This window comes from Erinaceus europaeus, chromosome 6 (genome assembly GCF_950295315.1).
Source record: "Erinaceus europaeus chromosome 6, mEriEur2.1, whole genome shotgun sequence".
Classification (NCBI taxonomy): Eukaryota; Metazoa; Chordata; class Mammalia; order Eulipotyphla; family Erinaceidae; genus Erinaceus; species Erinaceus europaeus.
The window spans coordinates 27,221,688-27,238,604 of NC_080167.1; the positions used below are offsets into that span (position 1 = coordinate 27,221,688).

The 16,917-nt window shown below is 37.1% G+C and overlaps 1 protein-coding gene across 4 annotated transcripts in view; it reads left to right on the top strand.

Annotated features, from left to right (window-relative positions):
• The window catches only part of LYST (lysosomal trafficking regulator), a 188,280-nt gene that overhangs the window by 99,604 nt on the left and 71,759 nt on the right, over positions 1 to 16,917 (top strand). For all 4 annotated transcript variants that reach the window (XM_016188071.2, XM_060191968.1, XM_060191966.1 and 1 more), the window contains 6 exons: positions 1,301 to 1,438; positions 2,522 to 2,720; positions 6,053 to 6,184; positions 7,157 to 7,784; positions 9,091 to 9,268; positions 16,259 to 16,428. In XM_016188071.2, coding sequence (XP_016043557.2) covers positions 1,301 to 1,438; positions 2,522 to 2,720; positions 6,053 to 6,184; positions 7,157 to 7,784; positions 9,091 to 9,268; positions 16,259 to 16,428 — 1,445 coding nt within the window. The remainder of the gene's footprint in view (positions 1 to 1,300; positions 1,439 to 2,521; positions 2,721 to 6,052; positions 6,185 to 7,156; positions 7,785 to 9,090; positions 9,269 to 16,258; positions 16,429 to 16,917) is intronic.

Below are 16,917 nucleotides of genomic sequence, written 5' to 3' on the forward strand. Positions count from 1 at the left end.
ATACCTTTGTATGAGGTTGTATTGTATTTTCTGTTTTCATTTCCCTGGTTATTATGATGAACATCTTATATTTGTTGTTCATCATATATTTGTATGCCTTCTTTGAAAAGTACCCATTAAAGTTCTTTGCCCATTTTTAATTAAGTTATTAGGCTTGTTTTTTAAGGTAGAGGAGTTTTTTTTATAGCTTCTGAATATTAATCCCTTATCTGATGTATAATTTATAATTTTCTCCCATTCTATATAGCTTGTCATTTTACTCTCGTTTCCTTTGCTGTATATGTTTGCTTTTAAAATATTCATCTAATCATTCTTACAGAGAACAGAACTAATTTACTACTTCAGTGTAATGTTAATTTTAAATTGTTTCCTATGCAAAGTTTGAGGAGCCATGAGTAATGCTGAGCCTGTAAAGTCAGGAGAAGAACTTGAGCTGGCTGAGAACAGCTAGAGTAGTACTTGGACTAGAGACCAAACAGCTCATTTGAATTAACTGGAGACTGGCATTTGCCACCAGCTCCTAAAGGGGAGTCAGCTAAGACTCTGGAGAGAAAGAAAAGTAAGACAAGAATGAATATACTTTTGAATAGGAGGCTTAAGGTGCTCAGGGTTTTTGAGCAGTCTCAGATCATGCAGAACACATCTGTGAAGGCTTGGCTTAGTATAAGCATAGGCCGAGGAATGGTTTTATTGGAAGTCTAGGATGGATGGATAGCTGGTCTTCATGACAGGACCAGGCAGTAGCACACCTGGTTTAACTGCACTCATTACCACATGCATAGACCAGAATTCAAGCTTCTAGTGTCCACCTACAGAGGGAAAGCTTCACAAGTGGTAAAGCAGTACTACAGGTATCTCTCGCTCCCTTTCTAGCCCCCTTCTCTTACAATTTCTGCCCTATCAAATTAAATAAATAAAGTTTAAATATCTTTAAAAATAGAAAAGAAAAAGTCACGGCCATTTTTTTTCTACAAAAATGCATCATGGCAGGAGCCAGGTGATGGTGCACCTGTTTAAATGTACATTACCACGTGCAAGGACCTGGGTTCAAGCACCCACTCCCCACCTGCTGGAGGAATGTTTCACAAGTGATGAAGCTGGTTTTCAGTGTTCTCTCTCTCTCTCTCTTTCTCTCTCTCCCTCTCCCCCTCAATTTCTTTCTGTCCTTTCTAATAAAAATAGAAGGAAAAAATGTGTCATGACTTTTTCATAACCCAATTTAAAATGATAGAGCTTCTCAAAATTATGCAGTATGTTTTTCAGTTACATTGTGCTAATTGGTGTGTGCTTATTCTGTCAGCATGCTGTTTGGGAAACTTTACTCGCAGCTCTGGAAGTCCTCATCAGAGCAGATCACCAGCAGCAGATGTTTAATATTAAACAGCTATTAAAAGCTCGAGTGGTTCATCACTTCCTACTTACTTGTCAAGTTTTGCAGGTAATTACACATAATTTTGCTTACGGAACTATTTCTAGTTAATATCTCAATATTATGGACTCAAGTTTTTATGGAACTTTCAGTAGGATTTAAATTTTTTTTAGTTGTGATTAATAGTGGATATAAAACTGTAAGATTATAGGGTATATTTCACACTGCACCACTACTAAAATTCTGTGTCCCCACACTCCCACCTTCCAGTGATAATCACCATACTTCTCACAAGTCTTAGCAATAGTTTGTTTGCTTTTTTGGCAAGTTCATGTGTACCAGTTCTCTAGATTCCACACATGAGTGAAGCCATCTAGTGGTTGTCTTTCATCTCTTTACTTATTTCATTCAGCATAGTGACATCCAGTTCTATTCATTTTTGTGGCAAAGGACACAGCATCATTTCCTTTGATTGCAGAGTAATATTCTATGAACTGTATATCCCATAACTTCTTTAGCCAGTCTTCTGTTTATGGGCATTTAGCCTGCTTCTAGTCTTTGGCCATAATACAGCTACGAACATAAAGGTGCATATGTCTCTTTCAAACTAGGGTTTGCATGCCCTTTGGATAGTGCTTAAGAATGGTATTGCTGGAACATAAGGTAGTTCCACTTTTAAGGATTCTCCAAGCTTTCTCCAAAGGGGACACATCAATAGGACTTTTTCCCCATCTTCCCTGCTCTCCAGGAACTTTTCTTTCAATGAATTGTAATGATACGTAAGTTTTTCAACTCTTGCCTTTTATAGCTTGAGCTTCACACTGTCATCATTCCTAACTCAACTACAAAGGAAAACACTAAGTTTCTTTATGTTGAGATGTAATGATGTCATAGTCTCTTGAACATCAGCAACAGTGAAATTTCTGTCTGTTCCACACTCCTTATACAAGTACTAGTATTTAAGTTTTAATCAGTTGTTATACCAAAATAGCTTAAATTAAGAAATTAAACTTTATCTAATGCAATGTATGATCAAACTAGAGTAGCAATCCAACTTAATTTTAATTTTAAAATAGTATGTTTCCTAAATGAAAAATGCTAGGTGACAGTTCTCTTTAAATCTAAAGAGAGTTTGATTTTTTATTTTTTCAGGAACACAAAGAGGGGCAGCTTACATTCATGCCCCGAGAGGTTTGTAAATCCTTTGTGAAAATTATAGCAGAAGTCCTTGGATCTCCTCCAGATTTGGAATTATTGACAGTTATCTTCAATTTCCTTTTAGCAGTTCACCCTCCTACTAATACTTATGTTTGTCACAACCCCACAAGCTTCTACTTTTCTTTGCACATAGGTAGGTATAATCATTTTTGTTAGAGCTTGGCTATTTCTATTTTCATCCCCCGCCCCAGTTAATTCACTATTGTTTGGTGTACACTGAATGACCTCAGTGTGCTGGACTTGCCCTAACTACACATCAGGACTGGGATAGTGTAGAGTAATTACATACCAAGATTGGCAGAGGGTTACAAAATGAACCAGAGATAGTATCTGTCTTCGCAGAACTTAAATGCCAAGAGAAGAGAGGAGGCATATATTCAAATGGCTATAATAAGAAACAATGTTGACAAGTACCTAATAAAAGCAGAAGAACTAATTAGATTTCAGAGAAGTAAAGGTTTCATCAAATAACTATTGAGAGCAATGCTTTAATGGATTACATGATACCTAACATGAGAGAGAGAAGATTTAATAGATTACATGATATCTGACATACAGGTTGAAGAATTTAGGTAAAATTTGTTTGGTAGATAGAAGAATTAGCATTCCTGGTGAAGAAAATGGCTTAAAAGAAGAGAAAAAAAAATTGAGAGAGTAACATGTGCACTCAGACAGGTGGTGCACCACCACCCAACCTGAGAAAATGAAGAATAAGAAATTTTGCCTGGGTTAAGTGCACATAGCGCAAAGAACAAGGGCCAGCTTAAGGATCCCGGTTCAAGCCCCCGGCTCCCCACCTGCAGGGGAGTCGCTTCACAGGCAGTGAAGTAGGTCTGCAGGTATCTATCTTTCTCTCCCCCTCTCTGTCTTCCCCTCCTCTCTCCATTTCTCTCTGTCCTATCCAACAACGAATGACATCAACAACAATAATAACCACAACAAGGCTACAACAACAAGGGCAACAAAAGCAGAAAAAAAAAAAGGCTTTCAGGAGCAGTGGATTCATGATGCAGGCACTGAACCCCAGCAATAACCCTGGAGTCAAAAAAAAATTATTTTCCCTAAAGTTATATTAAATAAGCTTTTAAATGTTAGCCAGAGTTGTGTTTTTGTTTATTTTTGGTTTTTTTTGTTTAGTTTGTTGTCTCCAGTTGCTGGGGCTCAGTGCCAGCAATATGAATCCACCACTTATGGTGGCTCCCCCCCATTATTAAATAGGACAGAGAGAAATTGAAAGGAAAGGGGGAGATAGAGGGAGGGAGAGAAATATCTATAGACACCTTGCAGACCTGCTTCACCATTCATGAAGTGTTCCCCCTTTAAGTGGGTTGCAGGTGCTTGAACCCAGGTCCTAGCATGTAGTACTATGTGCATTTAATCAAGTATGCCACTGCCTGGCCCCATTAGCCAGAAAATTTTAACTTGTATTCTAGTTAAAGAGCACTAAATTTTTTATTCTGTTATATTTGTTTTTAGACAATGAAATATGCTATAAGTAAATTGTTATGGCTTAATTCAGGAAGGAGAAATGGCCCACATAAAGATACATTGAAATTTTGAGAGTAGGTGAAACCACTGGGAACAAAAAGTAAGAGGAAGCGTGGTCCAGGATAAAGCATTAGACTCTCAAGCATGAGGCTCTGAGTTTGATTCCCAGCAGCACATATGCCAAAGTGATGTCTTATTCTTTCTCTCTCTCCTATCTTTCTCATAAATAAATAAAATCTTTTTTTAAAAAAAAGAGGGAAAAGGAAGCTACAAACAGAAGTCAATAATAGTTTATAAGGTAGGATGAGAAAGATGGATCATAGTACAAGAGAAAGATGGAATAGTCAGTTTTTTAAAGAATTAGGTAAACATAATACAGTAAGATAGCATGCCAAAGAGTACCTATGAGAAAGCTCAGTAGTGAAATTAAAGGGGAAAGCTGGTTGTACAATAGCCATTTTTTTCTCCAGTATCTTTCTTTCTTTCTTTCTTTCTTTATTTATTGGACATAAACAGCCAGAAATCGAGAAGGAAGGGAGTACTAGAGAGGCAGAGAGACAGAGACACCTGCAGACCTGCTTCACCACTTGCAAAGCTTTCCCACTGCAGATGGGGACCAGGGATTCAAACTGGTGTTTGCGCACTGTAACGTGTATTCAACCAGGTGTGCCACCATCCAACCCCCACAATAGTCATCTTAGTGAATGTAATAAGTAGATAAAATGATTTAACAGCAATCAAAATCCAAAAAATATATAAATAAATAGCATCATCTTTTCTAAGGTTCAGTACAGATTTAGTGAAAAAAAAGAGTGCTTTCAAGATTCTGTGAACAGGGTATCTGCAAAAATGAATAAAATGTGGTGGTCCTTCCCCTTTAGGAACGTCTGGTCTAGTAGAGGAGAGATAGACATAAGCACAATTATGTTATGCAGAATACTGTGTGACGCAGAAGTAAATATTTAATTTTCTGCTATTATAGAGCTGGGTGAGGAGAGGTTTCCTGCTTCTGGGTCTTAATAGTTGCTTAGGAGTTGCAGGGAAGGACATTTCACACAAAGCAAATAGCTTGATAGGGGATTATTTTTTTAAAAAAATGGTTTTGCTGAAATGAAAGAACCAAGTTTAGAAAGAGCTCTAGAGATACAAATTGTGGAGATTCTCAGATGAAAAGCTTCAACTTAATTCATGATGGTTAGGAAGCAACAGATAGCCCCTGAAATATTTTAAGCAGAGATTGTCATTTGGTAGGATTCTGGCAGCTATGAGAATTTGAGAATCACCACATGCCCATTGTAGATACCATTTAGGGGCCTATGCCAAGATGAGAGTTGATAATAATCTGCATTATAGCTCAACACTATAAAGACAGAAGTTGAAGAAATAGAAGATAAAGTTAGTAGAACCTGGTAGCTTTAGGTAGGCAAAAAGAAAGATAGTTGTCAAGAGTGACCATGAATTTCAGCATGTGAAATGAGCACTTCTGCCTCACAAACCACCAGAGCGCAAAACAAGAGTGAATTTAGGGCAGAGATGATTCAGACTTATATCTGTTGTATCTGATGCATTTAACAAGTAAATTCAAATAGTTGAATTTACTAATATGAAGCTCAAAACCAAAAATTAAGCTGGAGGTATCAATTTTGTTTTACATTGGGCACTGAACAGGATATATAAAAATGTAAGACTCCTTAAGGAATGAACAAGTGAACTGTCTCCCTGGAGAGATTATATGAACATATAAAAAGTGAATAGATAAGTATTAACTATAGAGATATCTAAAAACAGTTAGAATTCAATGGAAGTAAAAGTTACTGTGGTTATTAATTATTGACAAATCTCCAATAAGAAATTTGTATAAAGGATGTAAGCTATTCTTTTCTCTTTGAACTTCTTCTAAAAATGTGTTTTGTTTCTTAAATTATGTTTTTGCCTTCCTCTTTTTAAAAGTTTGTCTCAAACACTTTTTGATCCTAGATGGCAAGATCTTTCAGGAGAAAGTACAATCAATCATGTACCTGAGGCATTCTAGCAGTGGAGGGAAGTCCATTGCTAGCCCTGGATTTATAGTAATAAGCCCATCTGCTTTTACTGCTTCACCACCTGAAGGTAAAAATAATAATAATAGCAGGTCTGCAGGTGTCAATATCTTTCTCTCCTCCCTCTAGCTTCCCCCCCTCCATTTCTCTCTGTCCTGCCCAACAATAATAATTACAATAAAACAACAAGGGCAACAAAAAGGAATAAATAAATATTTTTTTAAAAAAATAATAATACTGAAAGTATCATCCATCCTGGTTTGGATCTATAGATAAGTTGTATCTGTTTAGTAGGATAGTAAACCTGGCAAGTAAATGGAAAGTTAAGCCTAAAAACCAGGAATCTAGTTCATTCTTTATTGGCAACTCACAATGTAGCAGGAGACACTCAAGACGGTTTAGGAACGTGCAGTCTTACGTGCAGTCTTTTTTTTTTTTTGCCTCCAGGGTTACTGCTGCGGCTCAGTGCCTGCTCTGCAGATCCCCTGCTCCTGGCAGCCATTTTTTTTCTTTTTTGTTGGATAGGACAGAGAGAAATTGATCCTTGCATACTTTGCGCGCTTAACCTGGTATACCACCACATGACCCTCGGAAGGTGCCATCTTTCTCTGAGATTATTTGTCCCCTTTTATCATTACTCATTTGTCTTTTATAGAGTTTCCGAATGGTTTTTGCCATTGTTCTTCAAAAGCTTTTCTTAGATTACTTTCCTTTCTGCCTACATTCCATTTTCTAGACAACTTTGCTTTGCCATTCACTACCCACCTCACAAATCTTGACTGAGAATCGCTCTCTCTACTTTACCTAACAGTATGCATGCATTTATCTTCAACTTTATCATCACCAAGAACACTTCTTGCCTCTGAAACCCCATTATCCCACTGTCAAATAGCAACCTCCCATCTATCTGGTTGCCTTAACATCATCCCTAAATGTCCCTGCTGCCTGATCTCTACTGCTATGTTTATGAATGATTGTGTGAATAAGAAACGATCCACCATGGTGGATTTTTACATAGTATTTTTCTACCTCCTCCTACCAGGAGCCAGTTCCTCCAATACTATTTCACAACAGATGACTACCAGCATGCAACGTTCTAAAAGCCTACCAGCATTTCCTAGTGTTTCACTTTTAAGGAATCCACAAAAACTGACTAGAAGTTTGGATTATAATATCAATAAGTTGCAAGATGTTGCAGATATCTGTGTTACTTCCCATCCCGAGAAATGGAGTTCTCTGGGGAGTTGTGAGACACTGAAAAAAGGCAAGGAAGATGTATGCCTCAGTAGTTGTGAGTCTGCAAAAACTGTTTGTGAAATGGAAGCTCTTCTCTCAGCCCAAGCCCCTTTCAGTGATGTCTCAAAAGGGACTTTAAGTTTTCCAGTGGTGAAGGCTAATCAAAAAGAAACGGGAGCAGAAGCCAGATCAGAGGATGACAGTCCTGGAGATGAGTCCTGTCTACGCCGGCCTGATAACTTGAAGGGACTGGCCTCGTTCCAGCAAAGTCACAGTACCATTGCAAGCCTAGGACTAGCTTTTCCGTCACAGAATGGGTCTGCAGCCTTTGGCCTATGGCCAAGTGTTGTTGATAGGAACAGTGATGACTGGGAAAACTTTGCCTTTTCTCTTGGCTGTGGGTCAAACTACAGCAAAACTACACACACTCACAGGTATTTACGTGCTTTTGCATACTGCTTCCCCTTTTTAAATTCTTGGGAGAACTACACTTACAGAAATGTGTTCATGTGTCACTTCTTTTTTTTTTTTTCCATTTTACTTAAGACTAATTGTGGATTACATTATTTTAAGATTACAATTCCACACCACACACCTACCTCCAAAGTTCTGTGTCCCCACTCTCTCATCTCCCAAAGATAACCACCATATTTCTCACAAGTCTGAGAAACAATTTGCTTGTTTCTGTATTGTTCTTTTTTTTGCAAGTTCATGTCTTCAGTTCTCTAGGTTCCACATATGACCGAAACCATCTGGTTATTGCCTTTCATCTCTTTACTTATTTTGATAAGCATTAGTTACCTCCAGTTTCATCCATTTGTCTCAATGGATTGTGTCACTTCTTGAAATACAGCACATGTATAAACAATAAACAGAAAGCTACATTTCTCTTTATCTTGCTACTAGATAGCACTGAGTTCTACATTTAATGCTAAGCCATAAATAACTCTTCAGGAAAAAAAATATTTTCTCTCATTTAATTACTTATGGTTGTTAGAGGGAAACTCTTCTGTTCATAAAAATTATAAGATCTATTACTACTTCCAAAAGCATCCCAAAAAAGCTTTCTACAGCTATGAAAATATTTTAACTATGCTGTCCAATATAATAAGATGCAAGTCACAGGTGGTTATAGAGCACTTGGAATGAGGCTAATGCAACTGAGGAATTAAAAATTTTATCTTATCTTAAATAAACAGCACAAGTGATTAGTGACTACCTTACTGGACATTATAGGTATAAAATACAATAATATTTTATATGTTACATACCTAAAGCATTGATATAAGAAGTTATAGCAAATTTATTAGTCACGGTTAAATCAGAAAACATTCTAGTAACTTTATGACCTTTTTCACATTTTAAAATTATTACTGTTCATCATAGTTCTTAAGGTAATCATCATGTAATAGTCACACACATATTGTTGCTAAAACATTGTGATGTGCCTGGGCTATAGCTCACCCAGTAGAGAACACACGTTGCTGTGCAGGAGGTTTTGAGTTTGAACCTTGACACAAGGGAGCTTATGGAAAGGATAAGGAATAGTACTGTGATGTCCCTTCTCCCTCTCTACCTCTCCCTCTCTTCTCTGTCTCACTGTCTGTCTCTCTATGAAGGCAAAATATTTAAAAATAGGAGATATCTCAGCAGTAAAGCACTGGACTTGCATGCATGAGGTTCCTGGTTTGACCCCTAAGCAGAGCAGAAGTAGAAAAACTTTTTGGGTCTCTGTTTTAGTGTAACTGAAGACTGTTTGGTGCCTATATGTTGTGGACTATATGAACTCTTAAGTGGAATTCTTCTTATTTTGCCTGATGTTATGCTTGAAGATGTGATGGACAAGCTTATCCAAGCAGATACACTTTTAGTCCTTGTTAACCACCCATCACCTGCAATACAACAAGGAGTTATTAAGGTAACTGTATTAGGTGTATTACTTAAACTTAATTACAAGCATAGTTTAAAATGTAAGTAGACATATTAAAATAGACCTAAAGTTTTATTTATATCTAGTAATAATAAGCTAATAATCTGTTAGCTCTTACTCATAATCTGTATGCATTATCATCCACTGTTAAGTATTTCTGACATACTGACTCACTGATACATCTTTAAGGCTACCAGTTACAAGGAACACATAATTCGTTAGAAATCTCTCCTAAAGCGTAGCATCAAATCTTCAGCATTTACTTCAGGTTTCAGCTGAGATCTGATCAAAGAAGGCCTGCTCACTTCTCAAAATAACTTCCCTCCAACCCTAGCCCTTAATTATCCTATGGTATCACCCTATTATGTCACAGAATTTTAAAAAATTATTTTTGTACTTTTTTTAAATCACCCACACTGAGCTATAAATTATGTGAGATTAACCGTTTTGTATCTTGTTTAATAGCTGTTCAGTATGATGTTAAATAAATGAATACTATCTATGAATGGCTTTAATTAGAAAACAACCCAGTACTGAAATATGATCTTCTAAAGAATCTCATTTACTTTAGTTTGTTTAGGATGTTTTTTACTCACTTACAATCCAGTTCATATTTATTAAGCCTCTATTCCACTGGTCCGTTTGCTACTTGGAAGATAATATAAGCCCTCACATTTAAGCAGTTTCTAGTCAAATACAGAAAAGAGACACGAGGTCAGGCAGGTGTGCACCAGGTTCAGCACACATATTTCCATGCACAGGAACCCTGTTTAAGCCCCTGCTCCTATCAAATTAAAAAAAAAAAAAAGGAAAAAGTTGCTAGGAGTAGTATATTTGTAGTACTGGCACTGAGCTCCAGCAAAAACCCTGGTGTGAATAAATAAGTAAATAGAAGGGAGTAAAGAAAGATGGAGGGAGGTGAAGGGGGGAGGGAGGAAGGAAAGGGACACATTTTCAACAAAGTGAAACATAAGAGATTGTGTGGTGGAGAGATCCTCCTTTCTCCATTTAATAGTTTGGGCCTCCTTATCAAAAATTAGATGTCCATAGGTGTGGGGGCTTATTTCTGGGCTCTCAATTCTATTCCACTGGTCAGTATGTCTATTTATGTTCTAGTACCAAGCAGTTTTGATCAAAATGGCTCTGTAATACAATTTTAAATATGAAAGTGTGATGTTCCAGTTCTGTCCTTTTTTTTCACAAGATTGCTTGGCAATTTTAGATCTTTTCTGATTACAGATAAACATTTGTAGCTTTTGTTCTATCCTCCTAATAAAACTAGTTGGGATCTTAATGAGAATTGCATTAAATTTGTATGACTCTGAGTAGTATATTCATTTTGATGATGTTAATTCTTCCAACCCATGAACATGGACTGTTTTTCCATTCCCCTTCTTTGTGTCTTCTCCTATTTCCTTTAATAGTGACTCATAATATACAAGTCTTTCACTTCTTCGGTTAGGTCTATTCCTAGATATTTTACTGTTTTTGTTGCTATAGTAAATTGAATTGATTTCTGGATTTCTTCTGCTATCTTAATGTTTTCATAGAGAAATGCCACTAACTTTTGTATGTTAATTTTGTAGCCTGACATTTTACTATATTGCCTGATAATCTCCAAAAGCTGCCTGCCGGATTCTTTAGGTTTTTCTTATTTCTTTCTTTCTTTCTTTCTTTTTTTTTTTTGAGTTTTTGACCCATGTTTATTTGAACCAAAATCTTAGAATCAGCGTGTTTTACGGATACATTTGTGTTATATGCAAGACAAGTTTTGTGGTTACTGACATTTCTAAGAAATGAACTATACTATATTTCTTGCTAGCTAAGCATTTGTTCTATCTAATACTTTATCAGTAGTTAATAAGCAAAGCAAAAGCATACAATGTATTTCTGCTGTCTCTAGCAAAGGAAAATAATCTCTTGTTTCTATCTGGGCAGTTAACTGCATGGCCATGGCAATAGCAATAGTAAAACACTAAAATTTCTTCCTTTCTTTCTTTCTTTCTTTCTTTCTTTCTTTCTTTCTTTCTTTCTTTCTTTCTTTCTTCCTTCCTTCCTTCCTTCCTTCCTTCCTTCCTTTCTTTTTCTTTCTTTTTTTAATTTTTAATTATAAAATCAAAACACTGCCAAGACCATAGGATAAGAGTGGTACAACTCCACACAATTCCCACCACCAGATCTCCATATCCCATCCCCTCCCCTGATAGCTTTCCTATTCTTTATCCCTTTGGGAGTATGGACCCAGGGTCATTATGGGGTACAGAAGGTGGAAGGTCTGGCTTCTGTAATTGCTTCCCTGCTGAACATGGGCATTGGCAGGTCAACCCATACTCCCAGCCTATTTCTCTCTTTCCCTAGTGGGGCGGGGTTCAGGGGAACCAGGGCTCCAGGACATATTGGTGGGATCGTCTGTCCAGGGAAGTCTGGTTAGCATCATGTTAGCATCTGGAACCTGGTGGCTGAAAAAAGAGTTAACATATAAAACCAAACAAATTGTTGACTGATCATAAACCTAAAGGCTGGAATAGTTCATATGAAGAGTTGCTTGGAACATTCCTACTTATGACCACAGAATGTGAGCTCAGATCTATAGGGGTGCAGAGGTCACATAGGCTCCTAAGCTGAATATGGGCCTCAGATCAGATCAAATCGTTGGGATTTACAGTCACAATATTTATACCCCTTTCCCATATTTGGGAGCTACTCTCTTCCCTGATCCAGCTTTCTGGTCCATGACATCATCTCCCCAGACAATAACTTAGATCCACCTACATATCAGATGTCAGGCTCAGGAAAAAAAAAAAAACTAGTATAGTCATGGGTTCTTTGGAATATAACTAAAATAGTACTAATAACTATCTACAAAACAGAGACCCCTCCAACTCTTCATGTGAATCTATGTATATTCTCATATCATCTGCAAATAGTGAGAGTTTGGATTCTTCTCTTCCAATCTGTATCCCTTTAATTCCTTGCTCCTGCCTGATTGCTATGGCAAGAACTTCCAACACTATGTTGAATAGTAATGGTGATAGTGGGCAGCCCTGTCTAGTAGCTGATCTGAGGGCACATGCTTCCAGTTATTCACCATTGAGTATGATGTTGGCTATAGGTTTGCTATATATAGACTCTATATTTTGAGGAATTTTTCATCTATTTCCATTTTTGTAGCATTTTGATTATAGGATGTTGGAGAAAACAGGGGGGCTATTGGTTTTTGTTAAAGACTCGCTCTGCACCTATTGATAAAACCATGTGGTTTTTGGTCTTGCATTTATTGATGTGGTGGATCACATTGATTGATTTACATATATTAAACCAACCTTGCATCCCTGGGATAAACCCCACTTGGTCATGATGAACAGTCTTTTTAATATATTGTTGTATCCAGTTGGCTAGAATTTTGTTCAGTATTTTAGCATCTATTTTCATCAGAGATAATCAGTCTGTAGTTTTCTTTTTTCATTGTATCCCTGTCTCCTTTTGGTATCAGAGTGATATTGACTTCATCGAAGCTGAAAGGAAATATTCCTGTGTCTTCAATCATTTTAAGGAACTTTAAAAGTAGAAGTATTAACTCTTCCTTGAAGGTTTTGTAGAATTCATTTGTAAAACCGTCTGATCCAGGACTCTTATATTTGGGAAGGTTCTTGGTAACTGTTATAATTTCTTTGGCTGTGATTGGCTGTTCATATTTTTTAGTTCCTCTTTATTTAATGTTGGAAGTTTGCAGGTATCTAGGAACTCGTCCATTTCTTCCAGGTTCTATAGCTTAGTGGCATAGAAACCTCGTGGTTCATAGAAACCTCGTATGAAACTTTGGATTTCTGTGGTATCTGTTGTAATATCTCCTCTTCCATTTACAATCCTATTTATTGAGTCTTCTACCCCCCCCCCTTTTTTGTGAGTCTGACTAAGGGTTTGTCAATTTTGTTTACTCTTTCAAAGAACCAACATTTAGCTTTGTTGATCTTTTGTATGCTCCCTTTTTTTCAGTATTATTTATTTCTGCCCTAATTTTAGTTATTTCAATCCTCCTGGTTGTTTTAAGATTCCTTTGTTCCTCTTCTTCTAAGCCTTTAAGGTGTGCAACCAGGTTGTTTACTTGTGCTTTTTCTTGTTTCCTAATGTTTGTTTTTATGGCTATGCACTTCCCTCTCAATACTGCCTTATCTGTGTCCCAAATATTTGATAGCTCATGTCTTCCTTTTCATTGACTTTTCAAAATATTTTGATTTCTTCCTTAATTTCTTCATTGACCTAGTGGTTATTAAGTAGTGTACTATTCAGTTTCCATATTTTGAAACTTTTTCTAATTTTCTGTTTGTTGTTAAGTGTTAATTTTATTCCACTGTGGTCTGAGGAAGATGTTTGGGATGATTTCATTGTTCTTGAATTTATTGATACTTTCTTTATAGTCTAACATATGCTCTATCCCTCGGAGCCCCAGTGGCGCAATCGGTTAGCACACACTACTTACACATATGGTCTGTCCTTGATAATGTCCCATGTGGACTTGAATAGAATGTGTATTGCAGTTTCTTGGGGTGAATGACTCTGAAAATGTCTACTAGTTCTAGTTTATCTCTTCATTTAATTCCCTCATTTGTTTATTAATTTTCTACCTGTATGATCTCTCAGATTGAGAGAGTGCAGTGTTGAAGTCTCCTACTATTACTGTTTTTCTATTGATGTATTGCTGTAGCTCTTCCAGTAGATGTTTGATGTATTTAGGTGACCTCTCGTTGGGTGCGTAGATGTTAATAATTGTTAAGTCTTCTTGGTTGACGGATCCTCTGAGCATTAAATAATGTTCATCCCTATCTTTTATTACTTTATTTATTTTAAAAACTATTGAGTCAAATGTAAGAATAGCTGTTCCTGTCCCTTTTTTGTGGTCCATTAGCTTGTATGATAGTTTTCCATCCTTTTATTTTGAGTCTGTGTTTGTCTTGTTGAGTTTGGTGGGATTCCTGCAGACAACATGTTATTGGGTTGTGTCTTATGATTCACCTTCCTACTCTATGCCTTTTAATAGGTGAAGTCAGGCCATTGACATTTGTTAATATTATAGGTTTAAGATATTTTAGTGCCATTATTTAAAAATTTTAGAGTGTTATATATGGCATGTTTATGATGATGTTGTGATTGTTTATAGGAACCCTTTCAAAACTTCTTTCAGGGTAGGCTTGGTAATCCTGTAATTATTGCATCAATTAGTGTTTGGATGTTGTCCTCATTCTTATGTGCTTCTACATTTGGGGGGTGTTTATCTGGGCTTTTGGCCTGATTCATTCCTCCAACGTTTCTTCTTGGTTTAACGATTATATATGATGTGTTATGAGGTCCCTAATCACACTTTCCTAGATTGACTTGTGTCTAAGTATGGTATTTAATGAATTCACAGTTGTGGAATTTAACAGTTGTTTTAATGTTGTCTCAGTCCCTAAGGTGAAGCACAGTGGTTGTTAATCTCTTTTATGTTCTTTATGTTCCCTGCAGGCTATGGAGCCTGAAAGCTTTTTAATTGTAAGTTGATGTTTTAGTTTAATAATTCAGTCCTGACCAAGAGATAAAACAGGTTGGGAGAGAGATAGCATAGTGGTTATGCAAAGAGACTCCCATGCCCCAAGAGTCCAAAGCCCCAGGCCCAGTTTGCTGCACTGCTAGCAATCAGAGCCGAGCCCAACAGCAGTTGTTGGCCCTGTGAGTTTCTATACAAATTATGTTTGTACTCTGTGGGTTCTGAGGCAGTTATTCACCATGTCTCTCAATTCATCAGGAAAACAGTTTGCGAAGGTTCCCACTGTACAGCCCCACCTCTGTACCACCAGGAGTGTAGATCTTCTCCTGAGTTTCCCAGTCAGTTATGTGCCCCCTGATGTCAGCACAGGGCCTCCCTGCTGCTGCTTCATCCTCCAGGGGACAGTAGCAGTGGAGACTCACTGTTGCAGTTGGTGAGCCTTAGGGGATTCTCTCCTCTGTTCAGCAGTCTTTTTTTGTTGATAAAACTCAGACCAGAGGTGGCACCTCAACTGGCAAACTGACACACCAGCCTCTCCTGAGTAGGTACTGGGTTTTAGCCCCAGGAATATCCCTTCAATCTTCTCTGTCCACAAGCCACATGTTTGCCTTACCTACAGTTCCTGAACACCAGAATCTTGAATGAAATGAGTTTGGAAGGAAAAGTAGGGAAGTTGGCTTACATATGCAGAATTTAAGATATTAGGGATGTGCAGAAAATTAGAGCTATTCTCAAGGTTAATAATCTGTTAGGTCTATAAATAGAGGGACATATATTAATTAATTAATTTTCTTATTGCCACCAAGCTTATCTCTGGGACTTGGTGCTGGCACTACAAATCCAATGCTCCTGGTAGCCATGTATTTCTTTTTCCAATCTTTATTACATAGGAAAGAGAGAAATTGAGAGGTGGGGAAATAAAAAGAGGGAAAGAAAAATAAACATCTGCAGACCGGCTCCACCACTTGTGAAGAGGACCCCCCTGCAGGTGGGGAGAGGGGGCTCAAACCAGGTCCTTGATCTTGGTAATATGTGTGCTTAACTGGGTGTGTCACCACCCAGCCAGGCTATCTATATTTGTGTAGATACATGTTCACACAAAAAATACATTTGCAGAGAGAACATATTACAATGTCAGCTAATTTTTTCCCTTCAGAAATTTATACAGATATTTAAGTTACACACAGCTGAGGCTTCCAGTCTCCTAACTGTTCATACTCAAATCAGTTAGTTTACCTCTCACAAAATTATTAAGATCTCCAAGATAGAAGCAGCTTTGACACTGCATAGTAGTCAAAGTTCATTTTTGCTTTGCTATACAAGCAGCTTTTTTTTTTCGCTCTCTATCTATGCATATAAATCAAACAATAACAAACACAAGCATAGTGCTCTGTGTGGAATGTGTAAACTTTATAAAATTTGGTCTATTATCTAAATTCTTCATTTTTCCTTAGCTATTAGATGCATATTTTAATAGAGCATCTAAAGAGCAAAAAGATAAATTTCTGAAGAATCGTGGCTTTTCTTTGCTCGCCAACCAGTTGTACCTTCATCGTGGAACTCAGGAATTATTAGAATGCTTCATTGAAATGTTCTTTGGTCGACGTATTGGCCTTGATGAAGAGTAAGTGGGTTTTCCCTTCTGTCATAGTTAGCATTCATTTATCTAAAACATAAATTCATAAAATCTCTCTTAAAATTATTTACAAAGAGCACTGCTTACCTTTGCCTTTGGTTGTGCTGGGAATTGAACCTGAGACCTCGGAGCCCAGGCATGAAAGTGGCTTTGCATAACCATTGTTTTCTCCCCAGCCCTCCTACTTATTATTAAGTAAACCAGTTCAAACTTTGAGGAATCTACTTATTAGTTAATCTGCAATAATGCAATAAGATGTTTTATTTTCTTATAACTTTCAGACCTTTCAAGACAATTCTTCCTTATCATTTTTCACAGCAGCTTAGAGGAAAAAAAAAAAAAACAGGACATATGTGACAAATAACAAAAATGAGATATATAATGTTTAAATAACTTCCCTCTCATGACAGAGTAAACTAGCATTGGGTCAAAATATTAAATCCATTCCTTTTGCTAGACCTCTTTATACCACACCAC